The sequence below is a fragment of the Xyrauchen texanus genome, chromosome 31 (genome assembly GCF_025860055.1).
Source record: "Xyrauchen texanus isolate HMW12.3.18 chromosome 31, RBS_HiC_50CHRs, whole genome shotgun sequence".
Lineage (NCBI taxonomy): Eukaryota > Metazoa > Chordata > Actinopteri > Cypriniformes > Catostomidae > Xyrauchen > Xyrauchen texanus.
The window spans coordinates 41,554,631-41,573,385 of record NC_068306.1 but is presented as its reverse complement, the minus strand read 5'-3'; the positions used below and the strand labels follow the sequence as shown (position 1 = coordinate 41,573,385).

General features: G+C 36.8%; 1 protein-coding gene across 1 annotated transcript in view; it reads right to left on the bottom strand.

The window, feature by feature from the left end:
- hm13 (histocompatibility (minor) 13) overlaps positions 1 to 18,455 on the bottom strand; it is a 45,858-nt gene extending 27,403 nt beyond the window's left edge. Inside the window, exons 1-7 of the mRNA XM_052100790.1 lie at positions 18,100 to 18,455; positions 16,860 to 16,958; positions 11,448 to 11,530; positions 11,241 to 11,329; positions 11,064 to 11,149; positions 10,701 to 10,826; positions 10,512 to 10,569 (exon numbers count right to left, since the gene is read on the bottom strand). Of these exons, the coding sequence (XP_051956750.1) occupies positions 10,512 to 10,569; positions 10,701 to 10,826; positions 11,064 to 11,149; positions 11,241 to 11,329; positions 11,448 to 11,530; positions 16,860 to 16,958; positions 18,100 to 18,291 (733 nt within the window). The 5' untranslated portion in view covers positions 18,292 to 18,455. The remainder of the gene's footprint in view (positions 1 to 10,511; positions 10,570 to 10,700; positions 10,827 to 11,063; positions 11,150 to 11,240; positions 11,330 to 11,447; positions 11,531 to 16,859; positions 16,959 to 18,099) is intronic.
- Positions 18,456 to 18,755: the final 300 nt, after the last annotated feature.

Below are 18,755 nucleotides of genomic sequence, written 5' to 3'. Positions count from 1 at the left end.
TTCTGCCTTTTTCAGTGTACCCGTTTCACCTGTGACCCAGCCATTGTTCGCATTTACCTACGGGGGCCAACAATATACATGGACAGGATTGCCACAAGGGCACAGAGGTTCACCAGTCTTCTAAGCTGTTGTGCACTGTACATTACAGGATGTGAAACTGCCACTTGACACATGCCCCTTGCAGTATGCCGATGACATCCTGGTTGTGTGTTGAGTTATTTTAAGGGGACAGCAAATTTACACTGTTATACAAGCTGTACACTCACTACTTTACATTGTAGCAAAGTGTCATTTCTTCAGTGTTGTCACATGAAAAGATAATCAAATATTTACTAAAATGTGAGGGGTGTACTCACTTTGAGATACTGTAGATACAGTGATTAAAACATTTATTTTAGTAGCCACTGGTGAGTAAATATTCCGATTTTAATCCCCAGAGCTCGAGCTGTGTAGTGACGAAGATGAACTTGAGCGCCACAATCCTTTTACTGAATAAATATCTGGTGATTAAGAAGCAGGATTCAGCCTAGTCTTTTACAGTGTGTTGTGTCTTAGTGTGCGCACTGAAGGAAATTGACCTTATTTGGCAGCAGTGGGTCCTGATCTGCCGTGATCGCGCAGTCTCCGTCACTTTAGTTCAGTCGTGAAAAGGCACTGACATTGTATTTAACAATGTTGTATTTTTACCTTGATGGAACTTTTCCCCAGACTGTTTTCACAGCATACTCCATTTTAAAGCATGCTACAGACCAGAAACATGCCTGTTGGATGGTAAAAGTGTTGCAACACTCGAGAACTTGTAGATTTGAAATGGAGATCATGTAATAAATATTTGTACAAGCAAGTCATATCCATCATACAAGTAAAAGTTTCCTTTTGCTTCGTTCTGTGTACTTTATCCAAAGACAAGTCACAGGCACCCATTTTAATTTCATGTCTCTTTTAAAATCCTTTGTGTTATTAACAGTCAGTTGATGATCAGAAAGAAAAAAGAAACATTATTTCTAATCATACATTGCAGGCCAGCAATGCTAGGGTAATCAGACTACTAATTTATGTCTTTAAATGAGGTAATACGGCATAATTGTTAAGATCATAAGGCCTAATATCTCTATATTTGACACTTATTAAATATAATGAAATAAATTAATGGATAAACATTGTATATAATCATAAGATTGAAGTGGGCCCTGACAACCTTGTTCTTGGTACTTCATTACTAAAAAATAAAATAAAGCAATACGCTTTCAGAATAATTACAATTACAGCATTAAAGCAAAGAAAAATCTGAGCCACAGATGGGAACTGCTTATGGAAGTAATTATATAATATTAAATGATGACAATTCATTCTGTTTGAAAAATGCAATTATACTGCCCTACAAAAGTAAATGCAAAAGTAAATGCAAAATTGAGTTCTGACTGAAACGGGTCTCTTATGATCAGTCAAGTGACAGACGAGTTTGTCTCGTATGCTGAAATTCAGAGAAACCATTGTCTGAAAATGCAGCAACTACAAAATCCACATCAAAATAATTTGAGCAATTGTTATCAGTTTTAGTGTTAGTTATGAAGTATGGCCTTTGTGGGGTCATTAAGGGTAATAATCACATATGACCAACATGCCATTTTTATGTTATTTTGATTAATCGTGCAGGTGTTTCAATCCGCAGAACAGCCGCTCACTGGATGTTTTTTGTTTTTGGCACCGTTGAGTAAATTCTATAGACTGTTGTGTGTGAAAATCCCAGAAGATCAGCAGTTACAGAAATACTCAAACCAGATGATCTGGCACCAACATTCATGCCATGGTCCAAATCACTGAGATCAATTTTTTTCCCCCTTTCTGATGATTGACGTGAACATTAACTGAAGCTCCTGACCTGTATCTGCATGATTTTATGCACTACACTGATTATTTAGATAATCACATGGATGATTATTAGTGCCAGGTGGTACAGTATTTCTGTAAGTGCTAGGGGTGTGACGATACACTTAGCTCACGAGACGATATTTTAACACTATATATACAAGACTGGTCTTTTATTCAACTTGGGGATGGGCGATACCACTATTTTCTTTTCAATCCAATACCAAGTACTTTTAACCCTCTGGGGTCAACGGACGCGCCGGTGCGTCCTGCTGGATATTTTCGTCATTACAGCAGAAACAACTTAAAATACTCTGTCATTTTTGGGTATACAGATAAGTGTAAGACATCATTAGAGACTATAAAAGGGTCTACTTGTATTTGTGTACACTCACAATAACAAAATCTTGTGCTTTTGTAAAATAAAGAAAATAAGAAGTGTGAGCTTTCAGCAGTCTCTGTGATCACGAGCATATATCTGAAACATGTCACAAAAATGAACTGAAACTCTGCGAATACTTATCACACAAACATGAAACATATGTCTAAAGAAAGCTTAAGATTTCTACTTTTAAATAAAACAATTCAACATTTAAAACAAATATTCTCCTGCAATGTAATCTGTATGAAAAAAAGCGCTGTACATTTTTTACAGGCTTAAGCTCATTATAGGTAATGTGATCACACCCACCAGCAGAGGGGTATTCCATTCATACGAAGGGAAATGGTACACGCCCCCGACAGTGTTCAAAGGTTTGATGTAAACAATTAATTTATTTTACTGCGCGTTTGTAGTGATACACATGCGATAGGAAGGAAGAGTTAATATTTTCCTCAGAAGAAGTGCGGGACTCCGATTAATGTTTGTATTTTAAAGAGACACTTGATCCAGCCGAGGATACAATTTCAGACGAGTAAGTCATTTAGTTTTCATTAGTTGACATGCTATTACAGTGAGGAAAATAAGTATTTGAACACCCTGCTATTTTGCAAGTTCTCCCACTTGGAAATCATGGAGGGGTCTGAAATTGTCATCGTAGGTGCATGTCCACTGTGAGAGACATAATCTAAAAAAAAAATCCAGAAATCACAATCTTTGATTTTTTAACTATTTATTTGTATGATACAGCTGCAAATAAGTATTTGAACACCTGTCTATCAGCTAGAATTCTGACCCTCAAAGACCTGTTAGTCTGCCTTTAAAATGTCCACCTCCACTCCATTTATTATCCTAAATTAGATGCACCGGTTTGAGGTCGTTAGCTGCATAAAGACACCTGTCCACCCCATACAATCAGTAAGAATCCAACTACTAACATGGCCAAGACCAAAGAGCTGTCCAAAGACACTAGAGACAAAATTGTACACCTCCACAAGGCTGGAAAGGGCTACGGGAAATTGCCAAGCAGCTTGGTGAAAAAAGGTCCACTGTTGGAGCAATCATTAGAAAATGGAAGAAGCTAAACATGACTGTCAATCTCCCTCGGACTGGGGCTCCATGCAAGATCTCACCTCGTGGGGTCTCAATGATCCTAAGAAAGGTGAGAAATTAGCCCAGAACTACACGGGAGGAGCTGGTCAATGACCTGAAAAGAGCTGGGACCACCGTTTCCAAGGTTACTGTTGGTAATACACTAAGACGTCATGGTTTGAAATCATGCATGGCACGGAAGATTCCCCTGCTTAAACCAGCACATGTCAAGGCCCGTCTTAAGTTTTCCAATGACCATTTGGATGATCCAGAGGAGTCATGGGAGAAAGTCATGTGGTCAGATGAGACCAAAATAGAACTTTTTGGTCATAATTCCACTAACCGTGTTTGGAGGATGAGTACCATCCCAAGAACACCATCCCTACTGTGAAGCATGGGGGTGGTAGCATCATGCTTTGGGGGTGTTTTTCTGCACATGGGACAGGGCGACTGCACTGTATTAAGGAGAGGATGACCGGGGCCATGTATTGCGAGATTTTGGGGAACAACCTCCTTCCCTCAGTTAGAGCATTGAAGATGGGTCGAGGCTGGGTCTTCCAACATGACAATGACCCGAAGCACACAGCCAGGATAACCAAGGAGTGGCTCTGTAAGAAGCATATTAAGGTTCAGGCGTGGCCTAGCCAGTCTCCAGACCTAAACCCAATAGAGAATCTTTGGAAGGAGCTCAAACTCCATGTTTCTCAGCGACAGCCCAGAAACCTGACTGATCTAGAGAAGATCTGTGTGGAGTAGTGGGCCAAAATCCCTCCTGCAGTGTGTGCAAACCTGGTGAAAAACTACAGGAAACGTTTGACCTCTGTAATTGCAAACAAAGGCGACTGTACCAAATATTAAAATTGATTTTCTCAGGTGTTCAAATACTTATTTGCAGCTGTATCATACAAATAAATAGCTAAAAAATCATACATTGTGATTTCTGGATTTTTTTTTTTAGATTATGTCTCTCACAGTGGACATGCACCTACGATGACAATTTCAGACCCCTCCATGATTTCTAAGTGGGAGAACTTAGCAGGGTGTTCAAATACTTATTTTCCTCACTGTGTATATAAACATGTACATATTTTATTAGTGGGACTGTTTCCAGACAGGATTCAGAGTAGTGACATTTGAAACATGTCCTAATAAGCAAGTTTTAGTTACATTTAAATGTTGTTTTGGCTAAAGCAGATATTTAAATTGTATGCTGTATGATATAAATATGATATGTAATATGATATGAATGTTTAAAATATATATTGATCTAGTGTTTATGCTGCCTCATTATCATCAACAAAGCTTGTGCTTGCAAATATGTGTTCAGGTTAAATGAGTAAAATGCACTTTAAATATGCCCATATTAGAAAATCAGCATATTATAATGATTTCTGAAGGATCATGTGGCACTGAACACTGCAGTAATGATGCTGAAAATTCAGCTTTGATCACAAATTGCATTTTAAAATATATTCAAATAGAAAACTGTTCTTTTAAATTGTAAAAAGAGTTCAGAATATCAATGTTGTTTCTGTATTTTGGATCAAATAAATCCAGTCTTGGTGAGCAGAAGAGACTTCTTCTAAAACTTTTAAATGGTAGTGTAAAATTAAGTAAAGTCTTTACGTAAAGAAAATATATAGTGAAATTACTTCTTTTAACTTAAAACTTGATTTGGATTATTAAGTCTCCTCACATTCATTCTCTTTGTCACATTCCTCATTGATAGGCCCAGGGGAGGGGTCTTTTGTGTCCTCAGGTGTGAATTACCTAAATATTCCTGTGAATTACCTCAATATTCATGATAGTTCACGCCCTCTCGCATATCAGCTTTCAACACGAAGTGTCTTTCAAAAGTTAAATGACTATATTGTTTTGTATGAATGAGTGATCAGGATGGTTTTCACATCATTTTGTAGCAAAAACTCTAGGCTACAAGATCCAGTTCTCAAAAGGCTTTTGGACAAATGTTTAGTATGTGTTATATGGCCTTATTTCAGTGACTTAATTTTATTTTTTTTTCCAAAAACCACACAAACATTTTCTCAAAAAAAACAAAAAAACAAACATGTACACACGTGTTGCTCACATATTATTGTAGCCCAGTTTGTGCGGAATACAGTATTATCAGACATTAGCCATTAATATGTTTTTAAGCAACTGAAAAAGCACAAATGTCAAGGCATGTCAAAACTTCTCCAGTGCCCAAAACACCCTCAGACCCCAGAGGGTTAAGAGAGTATTTTTACAAATTCTTTAGATAAAATTAGTAACTTCAATTATTACATACATTTTTTATATATTTATAGGCTTGAGCAGAAAATGGTTAGGCTGCTTTGTTTTCCTTTTAAAAATCAGTTAGTAAGTCATGTAGAAAACTACAGTAATGCTGTAGTAAAACCATGGTTAATTGTATGAAAACCTTGGTTACTGCCAAAATAAATAATTAAAACTATGGTCACTACAATATTTATATTGAACATTTATATTGTAGTGACAATGGGTACTAGTCATGGTTAATACAATATTACTACATTAAATCCATTAGGTAATTTTCATGATGGTATCATTTAGTAACGAGGATTAAAAGATCATTATCAATGTTTTAACACCTTTGAGTTTAAATAAGCATCTATATTTAATTTAAGTTTAACTTCTAACGTTATACCTAGAATGTGGAAATCGGCAATGGTTGTCCCTTTATTAAAGGGTGAAGATCCTTCTGATCCAAATAATTATAGTCCTATCTCCAAACTGCCTGTCTTAGCTTAAGTATTTGAATATTTGGTAAATGATCAATTAAAACAATTCTTATCTTATAATGATATACTTAATGACTATCAGTCAGGCTTTAGATCAGGCCATAGTACTATTACAGCAGCTATGTTAGTCACAAATTATATTATTATTTCCTTAGATAGTAAACAGTCTTGTGCAGCATTATTTATTGATCTTTCAAAAGCATTTGATTCTGTAGATCATAATTTATTATTACAGAGACTCCGGCATATAGGTCTTAGTGAAGTCGCTCTAAAATGGTTTGAAAATGACCTTTTTGAACGAACCCAAAGCATCTCATTTGAAAATTATAGCTCATCTATTCTTAATGTTAACAATGGTGTTCCACAAGGATCTGTTTTAGCTCCCCTTTTATTCATGATCTATGTCTTGGAATAAATCTAGCTAAAACTCATTTGTATGCTGATACAATTATCTATACAGTGGCTCCCTCCTTAAATCAAGCCTTGCAGCGATTGCAGAGTGCGTTTCAAATAATGCAGCATTCATTATTACATTTGAAACTGGTTTTAAATACAAAAAATACGAAATATGATTTTTAGTTGTGTTCGCTCCAAAATAGCAGATCTGCCGATATCGACTTTAGAAGGTACATCAATAGAAAGAGGTAGTTCTTATAAATATTTAGGTATATGGCTTGATGAAAGATTAGCTTTCTATGTACATATTGATAACTTGTTGAAAAAGCTAAGGCCAAAATTGGGATTCTTTTATCGATTAAAAAAATGCTTCACTTATGGGGCTAGAAAGAAAATAGTAGGGAGTACTTTTCTAACTGTAATGGACTATGGTGATCTATTATACATGCATTCAGCTGCATCCTTAAGAAACTGGACTGTTTATCACGCTGCACTATGCTTTGGTTGTGGTGCACAGTCACGTACTCATCATTGTATTTTGTATGAATCCTTAGCTTGGTCATCCTTTTATCACAGGAGAAAATTGCACATGTTTGTATTTATTGCCAAGGCACTTTTAGGCAAATTACCCCCTTATGTTTCTAATCTATTGTACAAATAGCTACTGCACAAGATCTTCAACTCAAATTAAGCTGACAGTCCCAAGAGTACATTCTGAATTTGGTAAAAAAGATTTTTTATTTTATGCTCCTTAGGCATGGAATGAATTGCAAAATGTGATCAATTTAAATATACTTCCCCCTTTGAGCACTTTTAAAGATCTTTTACAAACTGTTTTAAAGGAAAATTGTAATTGTTTTTATTGATCTGATTGTATATATCTTTTATATTTCTTTTTTTTTCTTTGTATATTTGGAATATATATCTTTTAAACTTTAATTGCGAAACAATATGTGCTGCCGTCTTGACCAGGACTCCCTGGAAGAAGAAATGGGACCTTCCTGGTTAAATAAAGGATATAATAATAATAATAATAATAATAATAATAATAATAATAAGCCTGTAAAAATGGTCACACAAGCCCATTATAATACATGTCATACATAGGGATTTCATTACTTGGTGTGAATAACTCCAGATGCTGTTTTTCAGTCATTACCTCAGGAAAGCACTGTTCCCTCTCTGAACGAGCGCTGTGACTATAAGGGTGAGCACTGTCTGTCTGCTGGTGTATTTTAGCATTTCTGCGCGTCAAGATGAGCGGAAGGAAAAATAGCACGTGATATGAGCGCAAAGCAATCATCTGTGTTACACAACTGCTTACACAACTGCTGAAAAGCTGTCTCGCGAGACAGCTTTTCACCTCGACGAGAAATATAGTTACGTTGTAATGTCACGAGATCTCGTCACACCAGTAGTAAGTGCTGATCTCCTGGAACTTTCATGCAAAAAAGTCTCTAGAATTTACTCTGCATGGTGACAAAGCAAAAACGTCCAGTGAGTGGCAGTTCTGTGTATGGAAATGCATTGTCGATGGGAGAAATCAGAGAAATCAACAGAGAACGGCCAGACTGGTTTGAATGGACAAAGTCTACGGTAACTCATAACCGCTCAGTACAACTGTCGTGAGAAGAATAGCTATTTTGAGATGCGGGTTGGCACTGTTGTGGCAGCACAAGGGAGACCTACACCGTATTAGGCAGGTGGTTTTATTGTTGTGGCTGATCGATGTATATATATCCATCAGGTTGGATGGGAACAGTCAGTGGACAGCCATTTTCAGGTCTCTTCAGAGATGTTTGATTAGTTTAAGTCTGGGCCACTCAAGGACATTCAGAGTTGTCCCTAAGCCACTAGTGCATTGTCTTGGCTGTGTGTTTAAGAGTCAATGTCCTGTTGGAAGGTGAACCTTCAGCTTAGTCGGAAGTCCTGAGCGCTCTGGACCAGGTTTTCATGAAGGATATGTCTGTATTTTGCTGTGTTCAGCTTTCCTTCAGCCTTGACCAGTCCCTGCCATGGAAAAACATACCCACAGCATGATGCTACCACCACCACGTTTCACCACTGGGATGGAATAGCACAGGTGATGAGTGGTGCTTGGTTTCCGCCAGACATGACGCTTGGAACTGAGGCCAAACGGTTTAATCTTTGAGAATTTTTTTCTCATAGTCTGAGTGTGTCTTTTAGGTGCTTTTTTGTGTGTCTTGCACTGAGGAGAGGCTTCCATCTGGCCACTCTGCCATAAAGCCCAGATTGTTCCAGTGATGTTGTCCTTCTGAAGTTTATCCAATCTCCACACATGATCTCTGGAGCTCAACCAGAGTTGGTCATCTCTCTTACCAAGGCCCTTCTCCCTTTCTTAAGTTTGGCTAGGCGGCCAGCTCTAAGAAGTGTCCTGGTTGTTCCAAACTTCTTCTATTTAAGAATTATGGAGGCCATGGCGCTCTTGGGAACCTTCAATACAGCCAAGATTTTTTTTTGTAGCCTTCCCCAGATCTGCACCTCAAATCAACCCCGTCTCTGAGCTCTGCAGGCAGTTCCTTTGACCTCAAGGCTAGGTTTTTGCTCTGATATGCATTTTCAGCTGCAAGATCTTATATTGACAGGTGTGTGCCTTTCCAAATCATGTCCAATCAATTGAATTTGCCACAGGTGGACTCCAATCAAAGTGTAGAAACATCTCAAAGATGATACAGAGAAATGGGATGCAGAGCTAAATTTCAGAGTCATAGCAAAGGGTCTAAATACATATGTCAATGTGATATTTCAGATCTAGTTGTGAAAAATCTTTGACATTATGGGGTAAAGTGTATTTTGATGTGAAAAAATTGCATTTTACTACATAGCATTTTAGCAGAAGTCTGCAACATAACAAAATGTGAAAAAAATGCTTTCTGAATGCACCTTTGATTTTCACACACAACAGTCTCTAGAGTTTACTTGGAATGAGGCCAAACACAAAAAACACCCAGCGAGTGTCAGTTCTGCAGACTGAAACACCTTGTTGATGAGAGAGGCCAACGGAGAATGGCCAGACTGGTTCGAGCTGACAGAAAGGCTACGGTAACTCAGAGCACTGTGAGACTGCTATGAACCAAAACCAAAGAGTAGGGCAAGGTAGTAGGAAGCAGAAGACAAGAAATAATTAGAAAATAAAATTACACTACATAATTTTTGCCGATCATGTGCGGATTTAAAGGGAAATGCATGAACACAAATATGAGCAGCATGCACACTAGAAGCTCAGTTACAGGTATTGCATAAAAAAAAAAAAGAATTCTGCTCTAAACGTCATATTTGCAAATAATTAAGAGAAACTATGAGCCGGTTTTAAACGCTTGCTTTCTTGGCTTCTAATTTTTTGCACTTTAAGTTTTTCATTCCTTAAATGTCCAGTTATGGTGAGCCTGTGTCCACTGCAGCCTCAGTTTCTGTTCTTGGAAAATCAATCAAAAAACACCTGCCACTGAAATCAAGGAAGATTTAATGGTGACGGAGCTCTCAGGGATGCAATTCCACAATTAAAAAACAGTTCCAACTGATCCCAGTAAAAACATATCTTGATCCATTAGAGCACAGTCTTCAGAACAGCTAACGTATATTGGATACTATATGACTCAAGCTCGTATCCTTTGACGTTTTGATTTGGTGACAAGTCTTAGATCTCACAACGAACAGTCTCTTAATGTGTGCACACACGTAGTAATACTCGTAATACAGACATAAAGACTGCTTAATGTACTCCTGAAATAAGAAATTATCTCCTGAAAAGAAATGATCACCCAAAATGATCATATCAATGTATACATGGCCTCAGTCGGGGACAAATGGTCAAGTGGTTGTTCCTGTAATTTGCACACAAGCACAACGAAAAACAAGACAGAGGGCCGACTGCAAGACCTGTAGTGTACGCTTGGCTTAATATGGTATTCAAAATCCTCATGTTCCTGAGATTTAGAGAAGAAATTCCCTGACAATATGGATGGATGATTATGATTGAATGGGATACTCACACTTAATTGGGGCTTCAAAGGACTTGGCAACAGTCACCATAACGTTGGTGCCAAACACCTAGAAGCAAAAAGGGTTTGAGTTTTTGTGCTCCATAGACTAGACTAGAGTTGCAGAGAATGTCAAGCATGTATAGTACAAATCTCATATTATCAGTGCATGTGTATAATGACGTGCCTCGATAAACTCACCCAGAACACATCATAAACGAACAGACCACCCAGTAGAATGCAGCCAGTGCTCACATTATTCAGGTGGAGCAGCTCAACTCCATTCAAGGCAAAAGCCAGACCAAAAAGGTTATTGGCTACCCAATGCTGCCAGGCAAATAAACGTTGTCAATATTTTATGCATAAGTTTCAAGCAAGCTGTAAAATTTCAAAGCATTATAATTGTACTCTAATAAAATAAGGTGGTTTAATGTACAGTTGAGGTTTAACCGTACAGGTTTAATGACTATTTTCTCTATATGACCTAGATAGGAAATGGTTCAAGAGACAGAAAATTCACAATAAGATCAGGGCTGTTCCATTAAGATGTAAATAAGGACAGACCTTCTTGAGGATGTACCAGACCCCCACCACACTGCTGATAACCAAACAGATCAGATCTTTAGTGTCAAACTCATAGTTGACAATCTCTATGGGAGTGAACAGGTTTAGAGTTTTTAGACTACACTTCACAGCTAAATAAAGGAATGTGTTTGTAAATGGCCAAGCGGTTTCACTCACCCTCTTTGTTCTCTCCTGATCCCTGTGTGAACAGCAGCTGGTACTGTTTATTCGGCAGGTTGGCAGGGAAAACCCTGCACATGAAGGGACTAGAAGAGCAATACCAGAACAGTGAGTGTAAATCACTTTCATATTACAGTATTACACAAAACAATGCTACGTGTGCTCTAGTATCACAAAAGCTCCATGTAAAGGAGTGTTTCCTACCTCATTGTGTGTGACAGTGCTAATATTCCCAGCACGAAGAAATACATGGATAACAGTAAGTTTATGTACTCCTGAGAGAAAATCTACAAGTGAAAAGGAAAACATTGTTTTGATGGAAAAATATATTTTATACAAAGCCTACAGCAAATACGTATGAAAATCTTATGGTGTAAACAAAATCTGAGTTTTGTAGCTTTTCTTAAAATCTGTTACAATTGTGGTCATCCTGTTATTCTTAAATCCAATTGAGAATTCCTGAAAACTGAACACCAGATGTGTATGACTTCTGCAGATAATAAAATATATATATATATATATATATATATATATTTTTTTTTTACATTTCAGCTCTGTAGGTCCATAAAATGAAAGTCATCAGATTCGATGGGAATGAGAGAAACAGTTCAATACTTAAAATGTTTTGAACTTTCAATCTTTGCTCCCACCAGATCTCCTAGACACATCCACGAGAGGATCAGTTTCACCTGGCGTGGTCACTATAATGCATGGTTCTCGCTCTAGGTGGGGCGTGTGGCGAGTTGTGGTGAATACCATGGAGAATAGCATGGGCTTCCACACATGCTACGTCTCAAGGAAAAAGAAGCAACAAAAACTACCACAAGATTTTCCTAAACACCTGTTTGGTACTATGGACTGCAACATTTTCTTGTTACATGAGTTCATCGTGTGTAATGTTGATTGAGGTAATTTCACCTAATTAGGACGCAAGCCCAATTGTTTTTCAAGGATTACTACAATAAGTCTACTTTTCAAGGTTTTCTGTACTTTTGGGGTACTTGACAGAAATTTTGCAACCACATCTGAGTCGTTTGGGGGCTCTGTAGTACCCCCATTTTCACCTACTGTCACTAAAATTGGTACGTATATAGTTCTCATCAAGTTGAACAACTTTCATAATAATAATTAGCTCTGCCCAACAGGAAGTTGGCCATTTTGGATTTTTGGAAAGTTGAGGCTCTGAACTTTTAAATAGTCCTCGTAGGAGATTCATGTGACTGGCACAAAATGTGTGCAACATCAAGCCAAAACATTTTAGATACTAAATTGTGAATAAATGTTTTTATATTTTGAATGGCGTCGCCATGGTGAAGCAATACATGTATGGCGAAAATGGGAAACGCTTTAACAAACATATCTTCTGTGTGTATTGTGTGATTTTGATGAAAATTCTGCTTTGAGTTTGGTAATGGGGGCTGATCACATTGATGCGGCTATTGTGGGTCACAGTCATAGCGCCACCACTGCCAATATGAAGTATAGCACTTAACAGACTTTGAAATAGCGTGTTTACATGAATTGCTTCAAAATACATTAGAATAATGTTAAGACACTGTTGATGTAAAATTTTAAAGAAATATTTGATATCTTAAATGTTGCCATGGCAACACATTCACTGTTATCATTCCTTCCTATATTTGAGTGTTGAGGCACTTGGCATGCTTAAAATTGCACACACAAGAAAGCAAAGGCAAAATTTCACACATGTGCATGTGGGGTGGGGGGGTATGGGGGCTTTGAAGCACCCCATTTAAAATGGGTGTGTAAGACAGTCTCTGTAGCACCCCCATTTTCACCTACGGATACAATAAGAATTGTATTTCAACTAGTAAAAACTATAATACAGATACAATTGTTATCTGTAATTGTATTTTCACTAATGAAATGTCACCATAGGCTGAAATTCAAAATCAATTGTTGATATCAAGAATTGATTTCTTACTAGTTATAATTCAGAATACACATATCAGCTTTGTATTTCTTATAATTTTTGATATCAATAATTACATTTTTACTAGTAAAACTGTGAATTCTTGATATCAAGAATTGCGTGGTTACTAGTAAAAATGTCTATTCTAGATATCAACAATTGAACTGCTACTAGTAAAAATGTAAATTTTTGATATCTGAAAATGTATTTCTGATATCAATATAATTTCAGATATCTAAAACGGCTTTCTTACTAGTAACAATCACATTCATGATATCAGAAATGAACATTGTCACTAGTGAAAATTGAATTATTGATATAAAAAATGAACATTGTTACTAGTAGCAATTCAGTTGTTGATATCAAGAATAGACATTTCAACTAGTGACAATTGAATTCTTGATATCAAAAATAAAGGTTTTTACTAGTACAAATTGTATTTCTGATATGTGAAATTGGAATTTCAACAAGAAATCAATTCTTGGTATCAACAATTGATTTTGAATTGCAGCCTATGGTGACATTTCATTAGTGAAAATACAATTACAGATATCAAGAATTATAGTTTTTACTAGTTGAAATACAATTCTTGATATCTAGAATTAGCATTGTTACTAGTGGAAATGTAATTTCTGATATCAAAGATGGCCATTGTTACTAGCAGATATCGAATTCCTGATATCAATAACTATCATTTTAACTAGTGAAAATTGAATTGTTGATATCAAGAATTCATATCCTGGAAATGAATAAAAGTTAAAACGGTTTGCCATACTCAGCTGGTGCGGTTTCAATCTCTCCCCCTTAGATCGGGACATTCGCGCAACTCATAGAAGAGGCACCGACCACACAGAGAAATGCCAGTTTCTGAGTTTATAGTTATTAACATGACCTGCTGCTGTATTATTTGAACTTTAATAAAGACATTTTACTGCATTTAAGATGTAACGCCGGGATGTTTCCTTTAAAGAGCTCCGCCTCCGCTTATTCCACAATGGTACATGCTTCTGAATTTTTTATTTTTTTTAATCATTCCCTAATACTTTGGGATCTACATAAAATAAATTGTGAAAGTTTAGAGTGCATCTGGACTGATCTGTGTAATTCTTCTTCCAGCAGACAGCTGCTCTCACGCGATATCGTTACAGTTTAATGTGATTTCATGTTACGTTAAATGAGATCAAACGACTATTTGACAACGAACATTTTTCTCGTCAATTTTGTATTTTCGACGATGTCGACTAAACGTTTCAGCCCTAATGCAAATGATAATATGCTTTTAAACTCACCTGCTTTATTTGCTTGAATAAATCCGGGTGTCTGTCTTTATTAAGTTTGATGTGTTTCCTCCTTTTGTCAGACAATTGTGAAAGCAGCGTTTACAAACAGGTTTTTGCTGATCTATGATGTTTCCCTTTTCATCAGCCTCAAATGCAAAGAATTTCCAAACCTGGCTTTTTCCACTTTTCATTTCGACATGATTCAGTTGCGACTCCACAGCAGCTTTGCTTGCCGCAATCTTTTGCTTGTTGTGAGCGTTCGAAAGTTCCCGCCTCTGGTACCTTCAGAAATTCTGGTATTGTAAATAATTTGAGTACCGACTTGGTACAGCGGTACCGGTATTTTTGACAACACTTGTTCAAGGTGATTATATTTATAAAACAAAATGCAATAACTGTCCAAGTGAAATGATAGTATTAAGGGGTAAAAAGCTCCCCTGTAGCAGGGTCTAAAGTAGGGCTGGGACGATTCATCGATGTAGTCGACGTCATTGATAACAGAAATACGCCGATTTGCATAACATGAGTCGGTGCGTCACAACGGAATAATAAAAATGACAGCACCCGGTTTAAGCGTGAATTCCCGAAGAACAAGATGCAACAAAAAAAAAAAAAACTCGCCCACAGTGACCTAAAGTGTGTGAGTATTTTAGCCAGAGACCCAACTATGTGGTGCTGTGTAAGATATGCAAATTGGAAATGGCTTATCACAGCCGTACAACCACCATGAACGAACAGTTAAAGCGAAAGCATCCGGAGCGCTTGTCAAGACGGCCGCAGCGTAAGTCTCCAGCCAAACATGACATAGTATTACAACACGTGTTTCTGTAAGTAGTAGTTCCTTAAAATAGATTTTTCAGCCCTCTTCATTGTGAGTAAATCACTCGCATATACGAGTACATTTCGCACTATGTGACCAAAACACATGTGACTCTATTATTAGCCACTGGCAAGTACATTTTAACATTTCACTCGCCAGTTATAGAGTTGTGTAGTGTCCGAGGCCCCTTTACTGAATAAAAATCAGTTAAGAAGCTGGATTCAGCCTTGTCTTTCCCTGCATGATGTTTCATTCAGTTGAACTCAAAGCATCTCTTGGAACCGCACCGCTGACGTCACAAGAGCAGCTCTTTTTAGCGTGTGTGAAGATGAACCACTACAAGCGCACTGATGTGCACGCCGTCTAGAGAGACTTGCGCCAAAAGTAATTTCTCCACTGCTGCTAATGCAACTTTACACCATACGTCATCTAATTTTGTTATTGGCTGTTTTATATTTCTGTTTACTTTAATGGCCATGTATGAGTGAGAATATGGCGTAAATCGTTTCAATGATATTCCTTGCCCCACTGAGATTTAATGCAGAATGCAATAGTTTTAGTTATTCATGTTACAAAAACATTTAAGTGTTACTCAAATTGCTCTAACTTTACTGTAAAATGATTTTATGTTGGACAGCTAAACTCCAGGTTGCACAATGTTTTGATATTCCTCCTGAAAGGGACTTGAATTTTACATTTGTTTCATTTATTTTGTTGTTGGTTTGCTAACTGTAGATTACTTTAATTTTATTTTGGAGTGATAGTCTTCAGAGTGATAGTCTTTCAAAGTCTTTTGAAAAACTTGTTCAATTTGAGTAAAAGGAAATTGCAATCTACATTTAGCAATCCAACAACAAATTCAATTAAACAAATGTCACTTTCAGGAGGAATATCAAAACATTGTGCAACCTTGAGTTTAGCAGTCCAACATAAAATCTCTCCAACATAAAATTAATGTTGGACTGTAAAATGGAGATTACCAGTTAAGACAGGGCTATATGTTTGTTGAGGAATAATGCCCTGCAGTGCACAATTAGTTTCTGTTTAAGAGTATTGTCAAATGTGATTGAAATTAACATAAAATGGCTGAAGTGGTTACTTGAATAAACTTTATCTTAATTTGTTACTCCCAAAAAAAAAAAAAAAAAAAAAGAAAAAAAAAAGCATCTACCAGTCTCAAAATATTTGTATAAGTTGACAAATTGTGCCATATAACTATTGCTCTCTTTAACTACACAATATCACAATAACCCCCCCGGGGGCATTTTACCCGAGGAGTGGGAAACAATGCCCCCAGGCCACCATTAAAAAAAAATATATATATATCACAATAACCTTCTCACACAAATTATGTTGCAAATATATTTCTTGAACTTATATTTCCATGATTGACCTTATAATGCATTGAATACAAGCCAAACTATAAAGAATGTGTTTGTTATTAGACCACATTTTGAAACTTAGACTTTACAATTCAAATGTCAATTTGTTTACAGGAAAGATGCAACTTTTACAGCAAGTGACTCCTGAACAAATTACTGCAAAACTCTGCAACAGAAGGGATGTAAAGAGAGATGTGTCACCTTGAAAAAAAGATATAGGCCAAAGAGAGTGCAGCTGGCAATGATGGGGAAGCGTGCAGCATCTCTGCTTGTGATGGTCTCGGGCATATCTGAAGCATTCTGACAAAACATAAAGAGAAATGTTTTAATTTTCATTCTGTGAAACATGACAAATGGCTGCCTGCTACTAGTTTTATTTTTTCACTTAAATTCAAAACTGTGATACAAACGGAGATAAATCTCCACCCATCTAAATAAAGTTTGGATTTAGAACATATACTTAAAAACATGGGTATTCTGTAAGCTGCTCTTATTTTAATACTTCATCTGATACAGTAGTGTGATGGAACAGTGGCTTAGTTCAATTCATATTCACAGCAGTTACTCATGTTGGTGTCTTACATTATACTAAAACCTATACAAGGCTGAACATTTCTGTATAATTCTTTCATGGGATCTACAACTGTGATTATACTCAACAAAAACGATAAATGCATTGCACATTTCTCACAAACGGATAAACATAGCAAGTTATTATATTAATTAACACAATTATTGAATTATGAGCATGTCCTGCATTAGTGTGAAAATATTACTTTGTAAGTTGCTCATGGAGCTCTGACTTATTCTGGGAAAATTGTAGGTGTGTTGGAGGCCCTTTAGTGACATGATGTTTCATCTCTGGTGTTAATTTTTTTTTTTTTTTACAAAATAAATATTTACTTTTTGTAGTGAGTTTATTAAATCATCCAGAGCTACTAGGTCTCAATACACAAGCACTTTTCAAAATACATTTTGTTAAAGAATCGTAACTACAAATTCAGCACAACACACTTTAATAATACCCTCCATGATTAAGCCTGACATTTTTGGAAAGATATTCAAAATTATAATTTTCATTAGTCTTATCACAGGTTTGAAAGCTTTGATAGTGAATGTTTAACAGTTAAATCATCATGTATTTAGTAGCAGCTGGCACTACGAAAAGCGACAGGCCTAAGAAAGTGACACTCGTTGATGTTGGCCCGTTTTAACCGTCACATCGATCAATTATTCAATCAATGTCAAATCCATCCACAGCCAACAATATTCTCTGCCACTTAGCTAAGATGTAGCATGTCAGACTTTACACGTATTGTGTAAGTCTTAATGTTGATGCTAATATAATTTATTTTCTCCACTTGTGTATATTCGAATTCATACGGTCTATTGACTGTAGCTAAATAAATTCACATCGATTACGTTTGTTATATGAATGTACCTTAGTCTTGGAGCAGCCCACGGATTTGAGAGCTCCGAAGAAGATGGGCAGCAGTGCCATAAACAGCAGGCTACCGTACGCAAGCGCGGTGCCCTCGGCGCTGGACGCAAACCGGCCCGCGGTCCCGTTCACCGGATCCGAAGCATTACTGGACCCGTCCGGCACCGCTGCACTCTGCTCCACATCAGCCATGATTCAGCGTGTGTAAATAGTGATCTTTAGAGAGAGAAGTGCTGTTGTGAGTGTGAGCTAAGTGTGTTTTTAGAGAGAATAGTGCGGTGTGTGTCAGCTCGATGTGTTTCTCATTGATATGCGTGCTCAGTCATAAGGACACGTTTCCTAAATCAGTCCAGTGAACTGTCTGCAGTTCTTCACTTTTAACACACACATTTACTCACATAGTGACACCTGACGGACCGGAGGAAAAATGACTGCTGCAGTTAATTTATTTGGTATCAAAATCACACAATAATCAAATACAAAATGACAAAAACAATAATTGCAAGACAATCAGTAAAAATAACAATAATATGAACACAAAATATTACAAATAAATAAATACAATAAACAACAAAATAACAAAAAATTTAAGAACAGGGGTATTAAAATCAAAAACATATCTCTAATTACAAAATAAATCCAAAAATCCTTAAAAA